At 38.6% G+C, this 16,275-nt stretch overlaps 1 protein-coding gene across 2 annotated transcripts in view; it reads left to right on the top strand.

The window, feature by feature from the left end:
- znf385d (zinc finger protein 385D) overlaps nucleotides 1-16,275 on the top strand; it is a 189,516-nt gene that overhangs the window by 120,631 nt on the left and 52,610 nt on the right. For both annotated transcript variants that reach the window (XM_041792505.1, XM_041792506.1), the window contains exon 4: nucleotides 5,815-5,983. In XM_041792505.1, coding sequence (XP_041648439.1) covers nucleotides 5,815-5,983 — 169 coding nt within the window. The remainder of the gene's footprint in view (nucleotides 1-5,814; nucleotides 5,984-16,275) is intronic.

Below are 16,275 nucleotides of genomic sequence, written 5' to 3'. Positions count from 1 at the left end.
TTCCAGTATGTGATGTTAAGAAGAAGGGGTTCACATTATTCCGTGTTTCCTACTATCCTTTTTGCTCTTTTTGCTCTTTTTGCGGTATGGGAGGAGAGGAGTGTGGCCTACTTTTTCGCCAACACTCTCCTATCACATCTAGTCTGCAATGATGCATGGAGTGAGATTCAAACCCTGACCTTTGGGTTTTCAGACAGCCTCTAAATCCCAGAAACACCCTCTGTCTCTGGTTGGTTTGATGTCTTTCCCCCCTCACTGATCACCTGGAGGGAAAACAAATGATTTCCTCCCCACTTTTAATCATGCATGTGTCAGACTTGGAGTTCAGGTCATTCTTCCACTTCATCGCTCTAATGAAAGATGAATTATTGGCGTAGTCGCATTAAACAACCATTCATATCACCTGAGCCTTATGACAGAAAGAATAAGTTATGTCTGTGGTACCTGGAGAGTGATGAATGTGGGTCAGAATGAAGAGTTTTATGCCAAAACAAGATGTGAGATCTTTAAAGAAGACATGCCTCTTCCAAAAATGGTTCAAAAATGAAATGAAAACATTTAAGGCACCTCTTTAATTCCAATACATTTGCCAAGAAACAACTGAACCATGAATTTGGTCACTTTTCCCCCTCACATAATGGATTTTTCTAGCTTGTCTTGTTTTATAAACTTGTCATATGCATTTCAGCACAAATCAATACTGTAAGTAAATTAAGGCAATTAAAGTGACATGTTTCCAAAACAAAATGCCTTCAGACCACGTTTCAAACAATTAAAAAAGTGCTATCTCTGCCAAAAAATACAAACAATAATAAGAAAAGTGCAGAGATTTCTCTATTTAAGTAGAAGTGCATGTTTAACTTTAATGTTGACTTTATATTAAAATGGACAGCACTTTTCAGTGTCCTTCTGTGGTGCTGAAGCGAAGCCAGAATACCTCCGGGATGGCTCTGGTGACGTCAGTTGGAGAAAAATTAAAGTCTTGTCTTTGAACTGTTGCACTGACTCTGGGCCATGTTAACTAAATTGAATACATGTCAGAATCTTTGTAGGGATGACTTACCCTTTGTAAAGGCTGTTTCTCTTTGGCTACTGTGGCTAGGTTATACAAAATCTCTTGCCAGTGGGCTCCTTCCCATTTGTAACCATTGAAAATACCCTGCAGAATGACTCTCTTTATTTCAGGACAGTCTTGTTGAGGATAATTTTTCTCTGATGGACTCTTTTGGAGACAGTTCATCTGGGACGCCATAAATCTCAGACCAGGAATACATGCTAAAACTTTCTTAATCAAATAAGATTACATTTCCGTTTAGGGTTATGGGTTATGGGTTAAGGTAACGGTAAGGATACCAAATGTTAAAAGTTAAACTTGACCTGCAAAACCCCATTATAAAACACTAAGTAAAAGTATGAGCTAAATACACTATATTGCCAAAAGTATTCGCTCACCTGCCTTGAGTTGCATATGAACTTAAGTGTGAGGTCACACACTGATGTTGGAGGAGAAGGCCTGGCTCTCAGTCTCCACTCTAATTCATCCCAAAGGTGTTTTATCAGGTTGAGGTCAGGACTCTGTGCAGGCCAGTCAAGTTCATCCACACCAAACTCTCTCATTCATGTCTTTATGGGCCTTGCTTTGTGCTTTGGAAGCATGGAATTGTCCAAAATCTCTTGGTATGCTGAAGCATTCAGAGTTCCTTTCACTGGAACTAAGGGCCCAAGCCCGGCTCCATACCCCACGCCATAATCCCCCCTCCACTAAACTTTACACTCGGCACAATGCAGTCAGACAAGTACCATTCTCCTGGCAACCGCCAAACCCAGACTCGTCCATTAGATTGCCAGACAGAGAAGCATGATTCGTCACTCCAGATAATGCATCTCCACTGCTCTAGAGTCCAGTGGTGGCATGGCTTTACACCACTGCATCTGGCGCTTTGCATTGCACTTGGTGATGGATGCAGCTGCTCGGCCATGGAAACCCATTCCATGAAGCTCTCTACGCACTGTTCTTGAGCTAATCTGAAGGCCACATGAAGTTTGGAGGTTTGTAGTGATTGACTCTGCAGAGAGTTGGCGACCTCTGTGCACTATGCGCCTCAGCATCTGCTGACCCCACTCAGTCATTTTATATGGCCTACTACTTTGTGGCTGAGCTGCTGTCGTTCCCAATCGCTTCCACTTTGTTATAATACCACTGACAGTTGACTGTGGAATATTTAGGAGCGAGGAAATTTCACCACTGGACTTGTTGCAGGTGGCATCCTATCACAGTACCACGCTGGAATTCACTGAGCTCCTGAGAGCGACCCATTCTTTCACAAATGTTGGTAGAAACAGTCTGCATGCCTAGGTGCTTGATTTTATACACCTGTGGCCATGGAAGTGATTGGACACCTGATTTCAATTATTTGGATGGGTGAGTGAATACTTTTGGCAATATAGTGTATAAGCCCATATTCTAAACTTGGTGGTCAGTTCAGTCCACGGCAGAACAGATTCTTGTGTTGATGTGAAGCACAAACTTATAAATCTGAAAAGTTCAGTTAGTTGTTATTAGTTTTTGGAGTTTCTTCACAGATGGACCTAGATGTACATCTGATATAAAGTCAAAACAATCTGTTGTAAGTTATCTGAAGAATAATTCTCTCATTCCCTTGTGTGATAAGCACAGATCCGTTTTAATATTAAGACCACCTGTGCAATCTAATGCAATCCAATGCGTCACTTCTAATATAAATAGTGCTTTAACTTTTTTACAGTTTAAGATGTACCAAGCAGAGTAGACATGGTCTGGGGGATGTGCAGGATAATGCCAATAACTGTGATAGTTTAGGTCATTATGATGAGGTCGAGGGCTGCATGGCGGCGCAGCGGTTAGCACTTTTTGCGCTGTTGCTTCACAGCGAGATGGTTCCACATTGCCTTTCTGTATGGAGTTTGCATGTTCTCTCCATGCATGAAAGGGTTTTCCTCCCACAGACCAAAAACATTGTCGTTAGGCGAATTTGTTTATCGGTGTGTGTCAGCTCAATGACTGACTTGCGACCAGGGATGAGTACCGAAGTCTGGTACCTACGGTGCCAACAGTCTGATACCTACTGAACCAAATCAAAACAGTGCCAGATTTTGATGCTTTTGCAATTATAAAAGTATTTGTATTGCCATTAATTATAAGTGTTTTTTATTCCTTCCTTAAAGCATAAATTCAGGCACCACTTAGGTACCAGTACCATTTTAAAAGTATTGATGTAGCACTGGTATCGGATAAAACCCAAATGATACCCAACCCTATTTGCGACCAGTCCAGGGTTTACCCTGCCCAATGACATCTGAGATAGGCTCCAACCCGTCCACCTAAAACTGGATGAGCAGCATAGAAATTGGATGGATGTAAAATCACTTTATGAAATGTTGATATTGTTAAATCTCATGACACGTAGGAAAATTTAAATCTATCTTAGAACTGTACTGGGTTGCACAGTTGCACAATCCAGGCTTAAGCAGGCGTATTTCCTGCACCATTGGGCAGGAAAGAGGATTGCTTTAACCCTGGTAGTGCTCTGGATGTCCTGCATATTACCAAGAGCATGGAAAAATAATCTGTTGAAAAAATCAAGTCTACACCTTTAGGGTGGAGTAACAGGTAGATTTGGTAAGGAATAGGTTGTTTCCACCAAGTAGTCCAGTTCAGTTGTTTGTGGCACGGCATGCTTTTTTGGGTTTCCATAGAGCAAAATTTGGGAAGGGTCCCATAAAACCAACTCGTACCGTCCCACTTTTTGGCACCCATCCTTAGGGGTACCAGTCTTACCTATCCCAAAAAGGTGGAGCTACACACACCAGGGGATTGCACTGACATCACATCATTGGTGAAAAGACTGCTCGACTCTGGGCTGCAAAACATGGAAAGTCTGCTCTTTGAGGAGCAGGTGAAAACGGGAGAAAAACAGACTAGTATCTGCTTAAATCAGGGATATTTGTCCTCGACAGAGGTCCACGCTGTTTCCTACTTCTCACTTTAGGAAACTTGTGAAAACATCACTCTGTTGTTGTTGAACATTCTTGTAAAAACTTCGGGCTGCAGCCTATTTTAAAACGAGATCGGCGCACCCAGGATTTCTGACTTAATCTAATTCCTGTGACTCATCCTTTCTATAACTTGGCGGCTGGACCAGCAGACTCGCGTGCAACTTCACATTCATGGCCTTTACAGCCCGCCCACCAAGTGAGGGTATGGGTGTCTGTGGAAACTCAAACTATTTTGGTGTTAAGCGTACTGAACCATACCAAACCATACTCAACTAAACTGGACCACCTGGTGGAAATGAGGCTTTGGGGTACCGTCAGAGCAGGTAGTAGGGTTGCAAGAGCCTCTGCTTCTGTTGTGGATTCCCCTAGGGCTTGAAAACTATCGGCGGTTTATTACCAGGGGTGGAAAGGCATGGACAAAAGAGATGCCTTTGAGCTTGACCTTGGCTGCAGAGTAATATATGTGTCAACATGTGTCGGGCTTGACTCTGGCGGCTCCCCCTCACCCTCCCAGCCCTGGGTTGTGGCACATCCAGCCCCGTGATGAATCCTTAGTGCCCTAAATGCCAACAACATGTGCACATGACTGTACATCTCTTCAGTATTCATCTTTTTGTGCCACTAGACTGGAATGGTTTTAGCCCTGAAATGAATCAGAGCTGAAGTAAAAAGCTGGTTTTAAAAATGCAAATCATAAAAAGTAGTGATATTTGTGATGAAAAGGGCAAGGGTAATAGGGTGTGAGAATCAATGTAAACAGAGTATGACAACTTTATTTACAGTGACAAAATATTAGTAGTTTCTAGCTCTCCATCGCCGCTAATGACAGAGAGAGAAGCAAACAGGAGCCACTTCCTCTTATGTTAGTGCAGAGAACGGTCTCTTTGTCCCTGCAGTGTTTAGCGACTATCCCCACCAGACCCATAAATAAAGAAGCTTACAAATGTCTTCTGGGGATGCGTGTTTGGTGCGCTTATTTATTCCAAGAGGCAATCGCATCTCTCCCGATACGGTCCTTCCTGCCACAGGCGAGGTGTGCAGGGAAGTCTGCAGAGGTAAACAAGGACAGCTCAAAGTCTTTGCATATGTCCCACTTCTGTGCGCCGGGCTGAATCTGCTGTGAAGGTGAATCCTGGTGGCGCTACGTGTTCAGACTTTAAAGCAAACGGCCTCTCTCCTCAAATTACACCTCATAGGTCATGCGTATTTCTCTGTAACTGGCATCCAGGTTTTTTTTTTTGTTAACAAAGAAAGGGGCTTCATATTCACACAGCATGGTCATTTCATTATTACGCCTCTACAGTTTGAAAAGATTGGAGAAATTTGAAAACTCAATTTTCAGAGGCAGGAATAAATGAAAAAAAGATTGATAAGTGGGCAAATTTTGCAAACCTCTTTAGAGAAAGGGATCATTTGAAATTCAAAATGGTGATCTGACTAATTCAAAGCCATTTGAATGAAATGGAAAAGCTGGTTTTAGGTTATTTTCTCAACTGATGCAAAACTAGAGGACTCCGACTACTCAGAAAACCAATTATCTGAGTGTTTTCATTTCGTAAGGAGGCTTTTTTTTTCTGAAGTTGGCAAAAAACACAATCAAAGATTGGCACTTTATGCCAGGCTGCAAAGTGTATCAAGCGTCCCCTGCTAATTGTGTTTCGTCTGCTTCATTGACTCTGACCGTGTTCTTTTAGTTTTCATATTTCATTTCATCCTGGCTCTGTGTGTTTAGCTGCTTTCCCGGCGTTAAATCGAGCCTGTTATTTGTTCTCCTCTCAGAGCCAGGCCTTGGCCCACTACAAGGGGACCAAACATGCCAAGAAGCTAAAAGCCCTGGACGCTCCGAAGAGTAAGCTCAAAGGCTCAGCGGTCACCAAGGACACCAACAACCAGGAGATCGCCAAGGGCATCAACACCTCGCAGGTCCCCAACGGCACGGACAGGAAAGGTTTGTGTTTTTGGTGCCTGCTGCACATTCCCAAACACGCACTGTCTTTGTTGTTCTCTTTGCAAAGCTGCTGCTCCTCCGTTCACCGTGAATGTTGGACCCAACAAATGCCCTTTTTTGGCTTTTTAGATTTGCTCAACACAACACGCAATCACTTCAGGAGTTGGACGAGCTCACTGTTGATTATATCAAACCCTGAGTTGGCTGCTTTGCTAGTGTCTGCCTGCCAAGTTAGAGCTGGTATATTAAATTTGTTGAGTTTGGAGATTTCTGCAGGACAAACAGGACAGTCAGACATTAGAGGGATGAGGTGGGACTGAAGTCTGGTTCAAACTTTGTGGTGGATCACAAAGGTCACGTTTAGACAGACAGTTAACCTGTATGGTATGCAGTTTTCAGTCTGTTGTTGCTGGACTTCTTAAAGGAAAAAGGCAAAAAGGAAAGCACAATAGTTCAACTTGTGTTTCAGCTTAATCAGTTGGAAAGGTTTGTTTTCCTTCAAGGTATTTACAGGCACTCAGTCCTGGTCAATGAGGGTATGCAAAATCTTAGATTTTAGTTAAAGTGAATTCTTGTGTTAGTACAGGTAAAACTGAACTTTTTAAACTTGATGTGCAGGTGTGAATGCAAACAGAAAACTTTGAACCTTTGCAAGTTTTTCCTTGAGTCAAAATTCTTGAGTGGAATTGGGTCAGATCAGGCAGGCTGTACAGAAATTCTGTTGAAATTTCAAGCTGTGAATTTCTGAAAACGGGAGGAATTATTCTCCCGAGACCGGAGCTTTTGTTTGGAATGCATTTTAGTCTCTCCCACTTATTTGGGATAAGTAGGGCCTGATTTATCGACATATCCCCCCTGTCTTTAGACAGGAATTTCTTGGAAAAATTATTTTCCAAAATCCACACAAATTCCTCAGAATTTCACAGCAATCCCTAAAACGCATCAATAAAAGTACCTTAAAATCTCTCAGGTTTCATTCAATGACTGAATCTACGCAGGTGAACACGATATTGAGCATGTTTTGAAACATTTTAATCATATTATGGTCATTTATTACCGCTAGCTCGAATGCTAGCTTGAATGCTAATCGTCAGATTGGTCACCCTTGGTGAGGGTCTGTCAGCCAATCGCAGGCTGTTCCTCAGTCATGTCATTCTGCCTGAATAGAGCATAATGGAGAGAGAGAGAGAGAGCGAGTGATGCAGCCTCCTGTATTACTGTTATTTTAATAGAAAACAACAGAAAAACAACTTTAGGGTCACAGAGATGCTGTACATTTTGATTCTATTTGTTGAGCCATGTTCTGAGTCAAATATAGGTCTGAAATAATTTGCTAGTTTGCACAGTCAGTCCAGAAAGTTCATGCTGGTGTCGGATCAGTGCTCGGTATCGGCTGATACCCAACACCTTGGTATCAAAATCATATCAGGGAAAGAAAAAATGGTATCAGAACATCCCTAGGGCTGAACGATTTGCAAAAATAATCTTATTGTGATTTTATGTGTTTATGTGTTTTTCTACAAATTCAAGCCATAAATGATTCCATAAATTAGACCATGTAATAGACCAATTAATCCATAGTAGCAGGAATCTGAATATGGAGGTGCAACAAGCTTTAAGCTATAAAGGAGGCGGCTGGGGCGGGGGAAGTGAGACTGGCTGCCAGCTGATCACAGCTGAGGTATGACTTTTGTGAAGTAGTGTTAGACTTCATCAGTTTTACATAGAATGAGCTAACTATTTTTGCTCGTATTGCAAATGTGATGCCATTTGCTTTGTTTAAGGGCATTATCATTTTTATGCCACTCATTTTGATTGAGCAAAACATACATCAAACACAAAAAGGAGGATTTTTGTAAACCATTTTTAAAAAATGACGCTTAAATGTTTGCATGATGTGCATAAAATCTCGGCTGCAAAAAAAAAAAAAAAAGATTTATTAAACTGGTATTTTGACACATTTTAAGTTAAAGAAATAGTGCAAGTTCTGTTCTCACACACTGTGAGAATAAAAGAGTTTGATCTGGCATTATTTTTCCTTACGTGTAGGCTTAAATCGAGTCTGATGTTTCTTTAACTCTTTAATATTGATCCCAGTCTCTTCTGAACACTGACAGCTTATCAGTTAAACACTGATCTCAGCTTCTTACTTATTACCGGTAAACACCTAAAGCTAAAGTCTGAGGAGTTGGATAGGTACATCCATGCCAGTAAATGTTATTTCGACTCTCTGTCCACAATAAGAAGGATGAAATGGTTGTAGATAACCCTTGAAAATTTTATTTTGAAATTTTTAATTTGAGATGCTCTTCAGCATCTTTAACTCCCTTTCAGAGGGATATTACTTCCATCAGTACATCCAAACTTCTGCAAAACTTCGAGCAATCTTGTGGTGAAATGAGCACACATCGATCCGTGGCCTTAGACTGGGTCATCACAGAATGAATTAGGATTATCAAGGCCACAAACTGCACACAGTACAGTTCTTCTTTATGTGTCAAGTGTAAACATCAAGCATCGACCTCCTCAAAACTTTTTCCCTTTGTCACTGAAACTTTGAAGAACAGTTATGAGCAGAGACAAGTTCTGTAAAGCTCTCCTTTTTCTGTAAATAACTGTTTTTGACATATTTTTCTTGTAGAGCTGAGTGCAGATTTATGAATGCTTTCGGTGAGAGAATTATAATGGGTTGCAATTTGTACACATCGTTGCCCTGGCACCTAAAAGACTGGTCTGAAATCAGCGGCAGGCTATGATATGCTGCTTTTCTTCCAGGTTTTTCAGAGCTGTCCAGGCTTCTTTTCCTTCATGTCGTAGTCTGAAGTTGTTTGTTCAAGGCTGTTTGCAGAAATGTTACAACTTCTACAACCATGTGCTCCTGACATGGAGCCTCCTGCAGTGTTATTGAATGTGTACACTGCGTTTGCCTTTTATCCTGTTTTTAATTACATCTTTGCCGTGTTAATATCCGCCACATTGCAGACAGGTGGCTCTCTAAATCCAGTTATCTTGTGCAGGTGTCTGCCATTAAAGAACCATATCCTCTGAGGAACTTCTGCTTAAAAACATGTAGAGAAAGTAAACACAAACTTAACTGCAACTTCCAGCCCAGACAGGAAGCATCTGCAGATTATTTTTTAATGATTTTATCTGTTGAGCTGGGATTCTTAGTGCTGCCCCCCCTCCTCTCCATCTCCTCCACTGTAATACTCTTTAAGCCGTCTGTTATTATGTCATGAATTGGCCCAATGAACGTCTTCCCCCTTTAAACTGTAACAATGGAGATTTTTTAAAGGGAATTGGAAACACATTGAGAACACAGCGCGCTCTGGGATTAATTTCAACTCAGCACAATGTTCCACAAGTGTTTAAATGAAGAGCACATTTCTGGAGCTCATGGCTTACTGTGACCTATTTGTGAAATCTGACCTGTGAGTTTAAGGGTCGCTTTAGGTGAAAACAGCAGCTCAGAACCAAACCAAGCATATTTATCATGTCCTATAAAAGCTTAAATCCAAGTTTAAACATCTTGGCTCATAAATATGAACAATAATCTTCAGAAGAGTTCTGAAGTAAGTGAGAAAACATCTCTAACAAGCACATAATGACATGTTTAACCTCACATTAGCCACATGCTTCTCCTCGTGCTATTTTAAGAGCTTCACACCTGGCAGCGTTGTCTCACGTCCCACAGAGTTTCTAAATTGCTGCACAAAAGTCAAACCATTAAGTGGAGCAATTTGCAGCCATACTACTCCAGAGGTAATGCGTGCTGCAGTTTGTCGACTTTGACTGATTGTAGGTCTTATAATGAAAATGACAGCAGGCATCTGGGAGGTCTCTTACATTTGGAATCACTGTTATTTTTCTAAAATAAGAAAATCAGGTCTTTACAAATGGGTCGGAGAACATTTTCTTCCTTGTTTTCAAATTTGAATTCTTTAGGGATGAAAATGAAATGTACAGTACTGTTACATATTTGTGTTAATGGTTATGTAGACTTTAGTGCGTAAAAATAAAGGACACCCCACACTCCTAAGGGCTACAACCACCACGGGCCAGAGGAATGGGGTTCTGGTACCATGCCTACTATTTCTACTCTCTTTACTATGATTGAGTAGCTTTCTTGTAGGTCTGCTAGTTCTACCACAACCTCTAATTGTCAAGATTTATGAGCCATGGCTCCAGACTGCACTGGTGTACTGGTGCACTACTCATTTGAATAATAAAACTAAAAGCCAACATCTCAAAGCATTTTTATGCAGATAATTCTCAAATCAAGACACTGTTAAGTTGATTCATAATGTGAGATTAGATTTTTTTGTATAAAGAAATTAAATAATTAATCACTACTGAGAATTTTAATCATTTTACAGCTCTGATAAAACAGTATAAATAGATATGTTCTCATTATATTGTAAGACACTGTAAGATGCTGCTGTCAGGCCAAAACCTTCTATCTCCAAAATCACCACATCAGAGAATGAAAAAAATGTATTTTTCAAATTATTCAACACTGAATGGTCATCGTCAGAATCTTTTTGACACTTTTTATTGGTTTAAAATTAGTAAAACCAACTAAAAGCTATAGGGAGTGACCCTTTACACTGGTTTATGAAAAAAAAATGATGATAAACGAAGATATGAGGGTTTGGCCCAATGCCAGTGATATTTAATGAAGTAATGTTTTTGACAGCAAATAATTTAAATCTGTAAGAAATTGCTTGAAAAATATCTAGAAATAATTTATTATATTATTTAGTATGTTAACCTCCTGAGACCCGGGCTTTTTATATGGAAAGCATTTTTATATTTTCCAGTTATTTGGGATGAGTAGGGTCTGACAGGTTAAAGCATCAGGCTTGAATTTCTTAGAAAAAAATTATTTCCAAAACCCAAACAGCTTAAAATCACTTTAAATAATCCTCAAATCGATCAGTGAAGCTTTACCATAGAGCTTTAACATTCCAATAAAAACATCCCTCCCAAAATTCCATGCAAATTCCTGAACATTGTCAAGCAAATCCCCCAAGTATAAAAGAAAATCCCCCTTTAAATTTTCTAGCAAATTCTAAAAAAAAAAAAAAATACAAATACATTCTCCAAAATTCCATGAAATCACAGAAACAGCCAATAAATTCCCTGGAATTTCCATGAAAATTCCTTAAATATCAAAGGACAACCTCAACCCCAAACTGCCTAATCCAATTCCAATCCAAAAATGTATAAGTACATTTCCCAAATTCCCATGAAAATGCCAAAATTTAAGCAATTTTCCCCAAATCTTACACTGATATTCTCTAAAATTTACCTGCTGCCCCCTTAATTTACATAAAAATACGTATTAATTTCCAAGCAAATCACCCAAATTCCGTACTTTTAAGGCAGTTACTTAAACTTTAATGTAACTTCCAAACAAAAATCTCAAATCTTCTAATAGCAGAAATTATTACTTTAAAAATAATGTCCTCATTCGGCATGCTGGGTCCTGGGAGGTTAATGGTTATAACTGGTTTGAAAACCATTAATAGCTTTATTTGGATTTTTTTATGAAACTGTAGCAAATGTTTTTATTACTTAAAAACATTTAATAAAGAAGGTGGCAAACTAAGGCAAACAATGAGCAATGATTAAGACAATTTACCTTATAAATGTAGAAATATACTGCTAATGAAGAAACAGGGCTGCAAAAGCAGGAACATTTAATTATGAGGTGCTGCCAAACTGTTTCTAATGTCTGGACTGAGCCTGTGTGCTCTCGTTTAGCTTCTACTGCTGAGCTTTTTTTGGTTTTACCCTCTAGGTGGTTGTCCCGATACATCTTGAGAAAAGATGTAAACTGTGAGGTTCAGTTATTTTCACTTCATTAGAAAAACACCTTGAAATATTTTTGTAATATTGATCGTGTGTTTAAACAATTTAAAATTCAAATTTATCAGAATCCACAGCTCTGCTTTTCTGAGACTTGAAGGGAACGTGTGTTTAATGTGTGTTTTAATTTTCCTAACATGTTTTTAAAGCTAACTCTCCTCTAAGTTTCACGTTAATGAGAGTTTTATCTCCTGAAAGCTAATCATTAAAAGCGCTATCGTTCATTCAAGGTTATCTATTAATGAAGCCCTCTGGGTACTGAGAGTTTAATGTGAGATGATGAAATAAACAATGAAAAATATTTTAACCATCAGATTGAGAAATATTTTATAAATGTTTAAAACTCCAGTCATTATGTTGACATGTGATTTTATTCAGCTTATGTTTAGATGACTGCAGGCTCTCTCTCTCTCTCTCTGCTTCACAACACAAATTTCAAATCGACCTTTAATTGATGATCCAGTTCATCATCCTACCGTCGGCCCGTGTGAATATTCTGACTACAAGACAAAAACAGCCATGCAGCTTTCCTCCTGATGAGATATAATGATAAAATGCTACCTTATGAAATGAAATAGGAATATCTGTATTTAAAAAGGCTAAAACATGGTACATGGAGTTAAAAAATGGCATTGAGTAAAAAAATGTTGGCAACATTTCATGGCAATGTAGCGATAACTATTTAGGTTAAATCCAGTTTTATTTATAAGGTCATGATTTGTCTAAACTAGAAGATTTATGGAATTCATGATTTTGGTTCATATGGTGAAGAGCTAAGCAGAATCCAGGCATCTGGAAATCAACATACTGCTGAGATAGCAACTGATCCTACAGATGTCATTTTTCAGTCTGAAACTTATACGTTTATTTTTGGGTATTTATTAGTTTTATTAATCATGGGGATCCGAATCTCCACATTTCAGTTGAAAAGATTGTATATAAATTCAGTATTTTATGTCAGAAATATACATAATGGATGCCAACATGTTAAAACTAGGGCTGAACGATTTGCTATACTGAAGGGGATGATTATTTTTCAAGTTATTTTCATTTTGATGAAGAAAAACAAATAGATGAACAAGAAAAGAAGGATTTTTGTACTAAAAATACAAAAGAAACTTAAATGTTTGCATAATGTGTAGAGCATGAAAAAAGATTTTATCAAACTGGTATTTTGACACATTTCAGGTTAAAGAAATATTGCACAGTCAGCAATTTGAAAATTGATAACTGTGATTTAATGTAGTTTGCGATTTTATTTCCCAGCCCTAGCTAAAACCTGCAGCTGAATTTTTCTGTGTCAGGTGACGTAGCTGCTGCTAGCTTTCACAATGACAACACAATTTCCATGACTATTAAGTTGATGAGTCTCCACCAATCAGAGGAGTAGCTGTGATGCTACAGGATTGTGGGTAGTGTATTTCCTCCCCCTGAAACTGTAAATAAACCACGTTTGCATGATAGTGTCTGTCTACGGTTATTCACTGGCCTCATGACACAAATACATCAGAAGGCATTTATTTGGGCTAAAATCTCTAATAAGAGGTAAACCAGAACATTCTGTCACTGAACCTTAGGCTGAGTCGCTCGTCTCACAACCAGAAGGTCGTGGGTTCGATCCCCAGCACTGTCTCTCTTGGATGCTCCACAGAGAAAAACATAAATGCTTGGTGATATTGCATTCAGCTGTTCCACTCCAAGACGGAAAAAAGAGACTTATAAAAACATCTGAAAACTCATTCAGACTGGAGTTTATGTTCTTTACAATTTTAAAGTGACTATCATTAGCGCCATCATTATTCTATTCTAGTTTTAATTTCACATTTAAATGTTAAATACAAAGTTTTTAGCATTTTATTTGTCTCTTGTAAAGACTATCTAATATCTTTATGACCAATTTTAAAGGCATTCTAGATTTTTAAGTACTTTTTGTCATTCTTTTATTATATTTTCTTATCTTTCTGGTGTTTCTTGTTTTTAATTCACTGATACTTTTATTGCTTTGCCTTTTATTTCTCTTTTATCATCATAGTCGTATCCTATTATTTGAATCATTCCATCTTATTATTGCTATTTTATTGAACTCATACTGGTGTGCATTAGTCTCTAAACACTTTTACCCTTCTACCTTTATGTCACTCACTTTTCCACTGCAGTTAAATTTCTCTGGAAGGTTATATACGACAAATAAATGTGTGCTTTAGACACTCCCTAATTTGCTCTTGCAGCTGGATCGGTGGTGTGTGAATGTGTGTATAGATGGGATTAGATAATATTAATACTGATGGCCTCTCTGTAGCAGCCGTTGCCATCAGTGTGTGCAGGAGTAATCAGACGACTAGAAAAGCACTGTACAACTCAAGTCCATGCTATATTTACTGTGCTTGATGGAGTTCATTGAGGTGTAGGGAAGAATTAAAGAAGCATAAATGATCAAAAATAAACAGTTTGTCATTTTCAGGCCTTCGCTATTGAAATAAATCTCACAGTAGAACTAATCTTTGATCCAGGAAGTGCTGAGTGCTCCTAAAAACAAGACTTTGATGCAATGATGAGATACTTAATGAAGTTCTTTTGCATCCTGCAGTTTAGCCTTTAGATTGTTTATAGTGGCATATTATATATAAGATTTGTCTTGCTTTTGCATATTTTTTTCCAAGCATGCATCTGTTTTTTATTGCTTTTTTAACATTATGTTGCAAAATTCTGAAATCAATTGCCTATTTAATTTCAAGTTGTGCATCATGCTACTCTGAAAATGTTTTTTTTTCCCTACATTCTTACCTCCAGTATTTCTGTAGCTGCTGTTTTCTAAGGCCAACAGTCTCACTGACTTTTGTCTGGTACATGCAGTATTCATCCCTCTTCCTCTCTCTCTCTCTCTCTCTCTCTGGGTGCCTAAAGGTGTCCTTCATGCTCTGGAATTGTGCATACATTGAAATGTCATCCTGAGCATCAGCTCATATTTTATAGAAAGAACCAAGGTGTCAAAATAAGTCTGGTTTTGTTTTAAGAAGTCACCCAAGGTAGCTAAGTATGAATTATTTCAGCACTGAGACAGATAGAGAATCATGTTTTTTATCATATATTTATTCTGAGGAGGGAAATGATGACTCTCTGAAACCTCTCAACAGAAACACACGCTGTGCAGCTAAACAACAACAACAAAGCAGGGCTGTAGATGTTTGAAATTTAAACTCTTCTTCAAAGTTTAAAAGTTTTCAGAAGAAACCAAATCCGTCAGTATGTCAGTAGGTCTTTGTTTATTAATAATAGAGAAAATATTGTGATAAAAAAGCAATTTATACTAGAGAGATGAATATTCTCCTGACTCACTTTAAATGCATCGCTTGTATGGTGTATTTCAGAGAAAGACCCATGGGTAAATGGAAGGATGCACACAAGAAAAGCTATTTATTTGTTGGTTTACAACCCCAATTCCAAAAAAGTTGGGACACTGAATAAAATGTTAAAAAAAAAAAAAAAAAATGCAATGGTTTGCAAATTTCCTAAATCCAGATTTTATTCACAATAGAATACAAACAACATATCACATTTTGAAACTGAGACACTTTATCATTGCATGAAAAACATTTGCTCAATTTGAATTTGATGGCAACAAAACATTTCATAAAAGTTGGACAGGGCATCAGAAACATGGAAAAGTAAGTTGTACTAATGAAAAGCAGATCGAGGAGCATTTTACAATGTACCGGGTGAACTCGCAACAGATCAGCAACATGACTCAGTATAAAAGGAGCATTTTAGAGAGACACAGTCTCTCAGAAGCAAAGATGGGTAGAGGTTCACCAGTTTGAAAAATACTGTGACTAAAAACTGTGGAACAATTCAAGAAAAATGTTCAACAAAAAGTTATGACGGATTTGAATATCCCAACTTCCTAATACAGTCAAAAGATTTGGAGAATCTGAAGAAATCTCTGTTTAAAGGACAAAGCTGAAGGCCAGTATTGGATGCTAAGGATCTCCAGGCCCTCAGGCAACACTTCATTAAAAACAGGTTCAGATTCTGTACTGGAAATCACTGCAGGGGCTCAGTAACACTTCCAGAAAACACTGTCTGTTAATACAGTTCACCTTGCCATCCACAAATACAAGTTAAAGCTGTATCATGCAAAGAAGAAGCCACATGTGAATACCAGAAACCCTGGCATCTCTGGGCCAAAGTTCATTTAAAATGGGCTGAGGCAAAATGGAAAACTGTTCTGTGGTCGGATTATTCAAAATTTGAAATTCTATTTGGAAGTGACAGACAGTGTGTCATGTGAGGAGAGGGATCATACAGCTTGTTATCAATGCACAGTTCTAAAGCCTGCATCTCTGATGGTATGGGGTTGCATTAGTGCCAGTGACGCGGGCAGCTTCTACTGGAAAGACGCTATCAATGCTGAAAAGTATAGA

This window comes from Cheilinus undulatus, linkage group 8 (genome assembly GCF_018320785.1).
Source record: "Cheilinus undulatus linkage group 8, ASM1832078v1, whole genome shotgun sequence".
NCBI lineage: Eukaryota > Metazoa > Chordata > Actinopteri > Labriformes > Labridae > Cheilinus > Cheilinus undulatus.
Note: the sequence above shows the minus strand (reverse complement) of the source record. Positions and strands in the feature narration are given on the sequence as shown.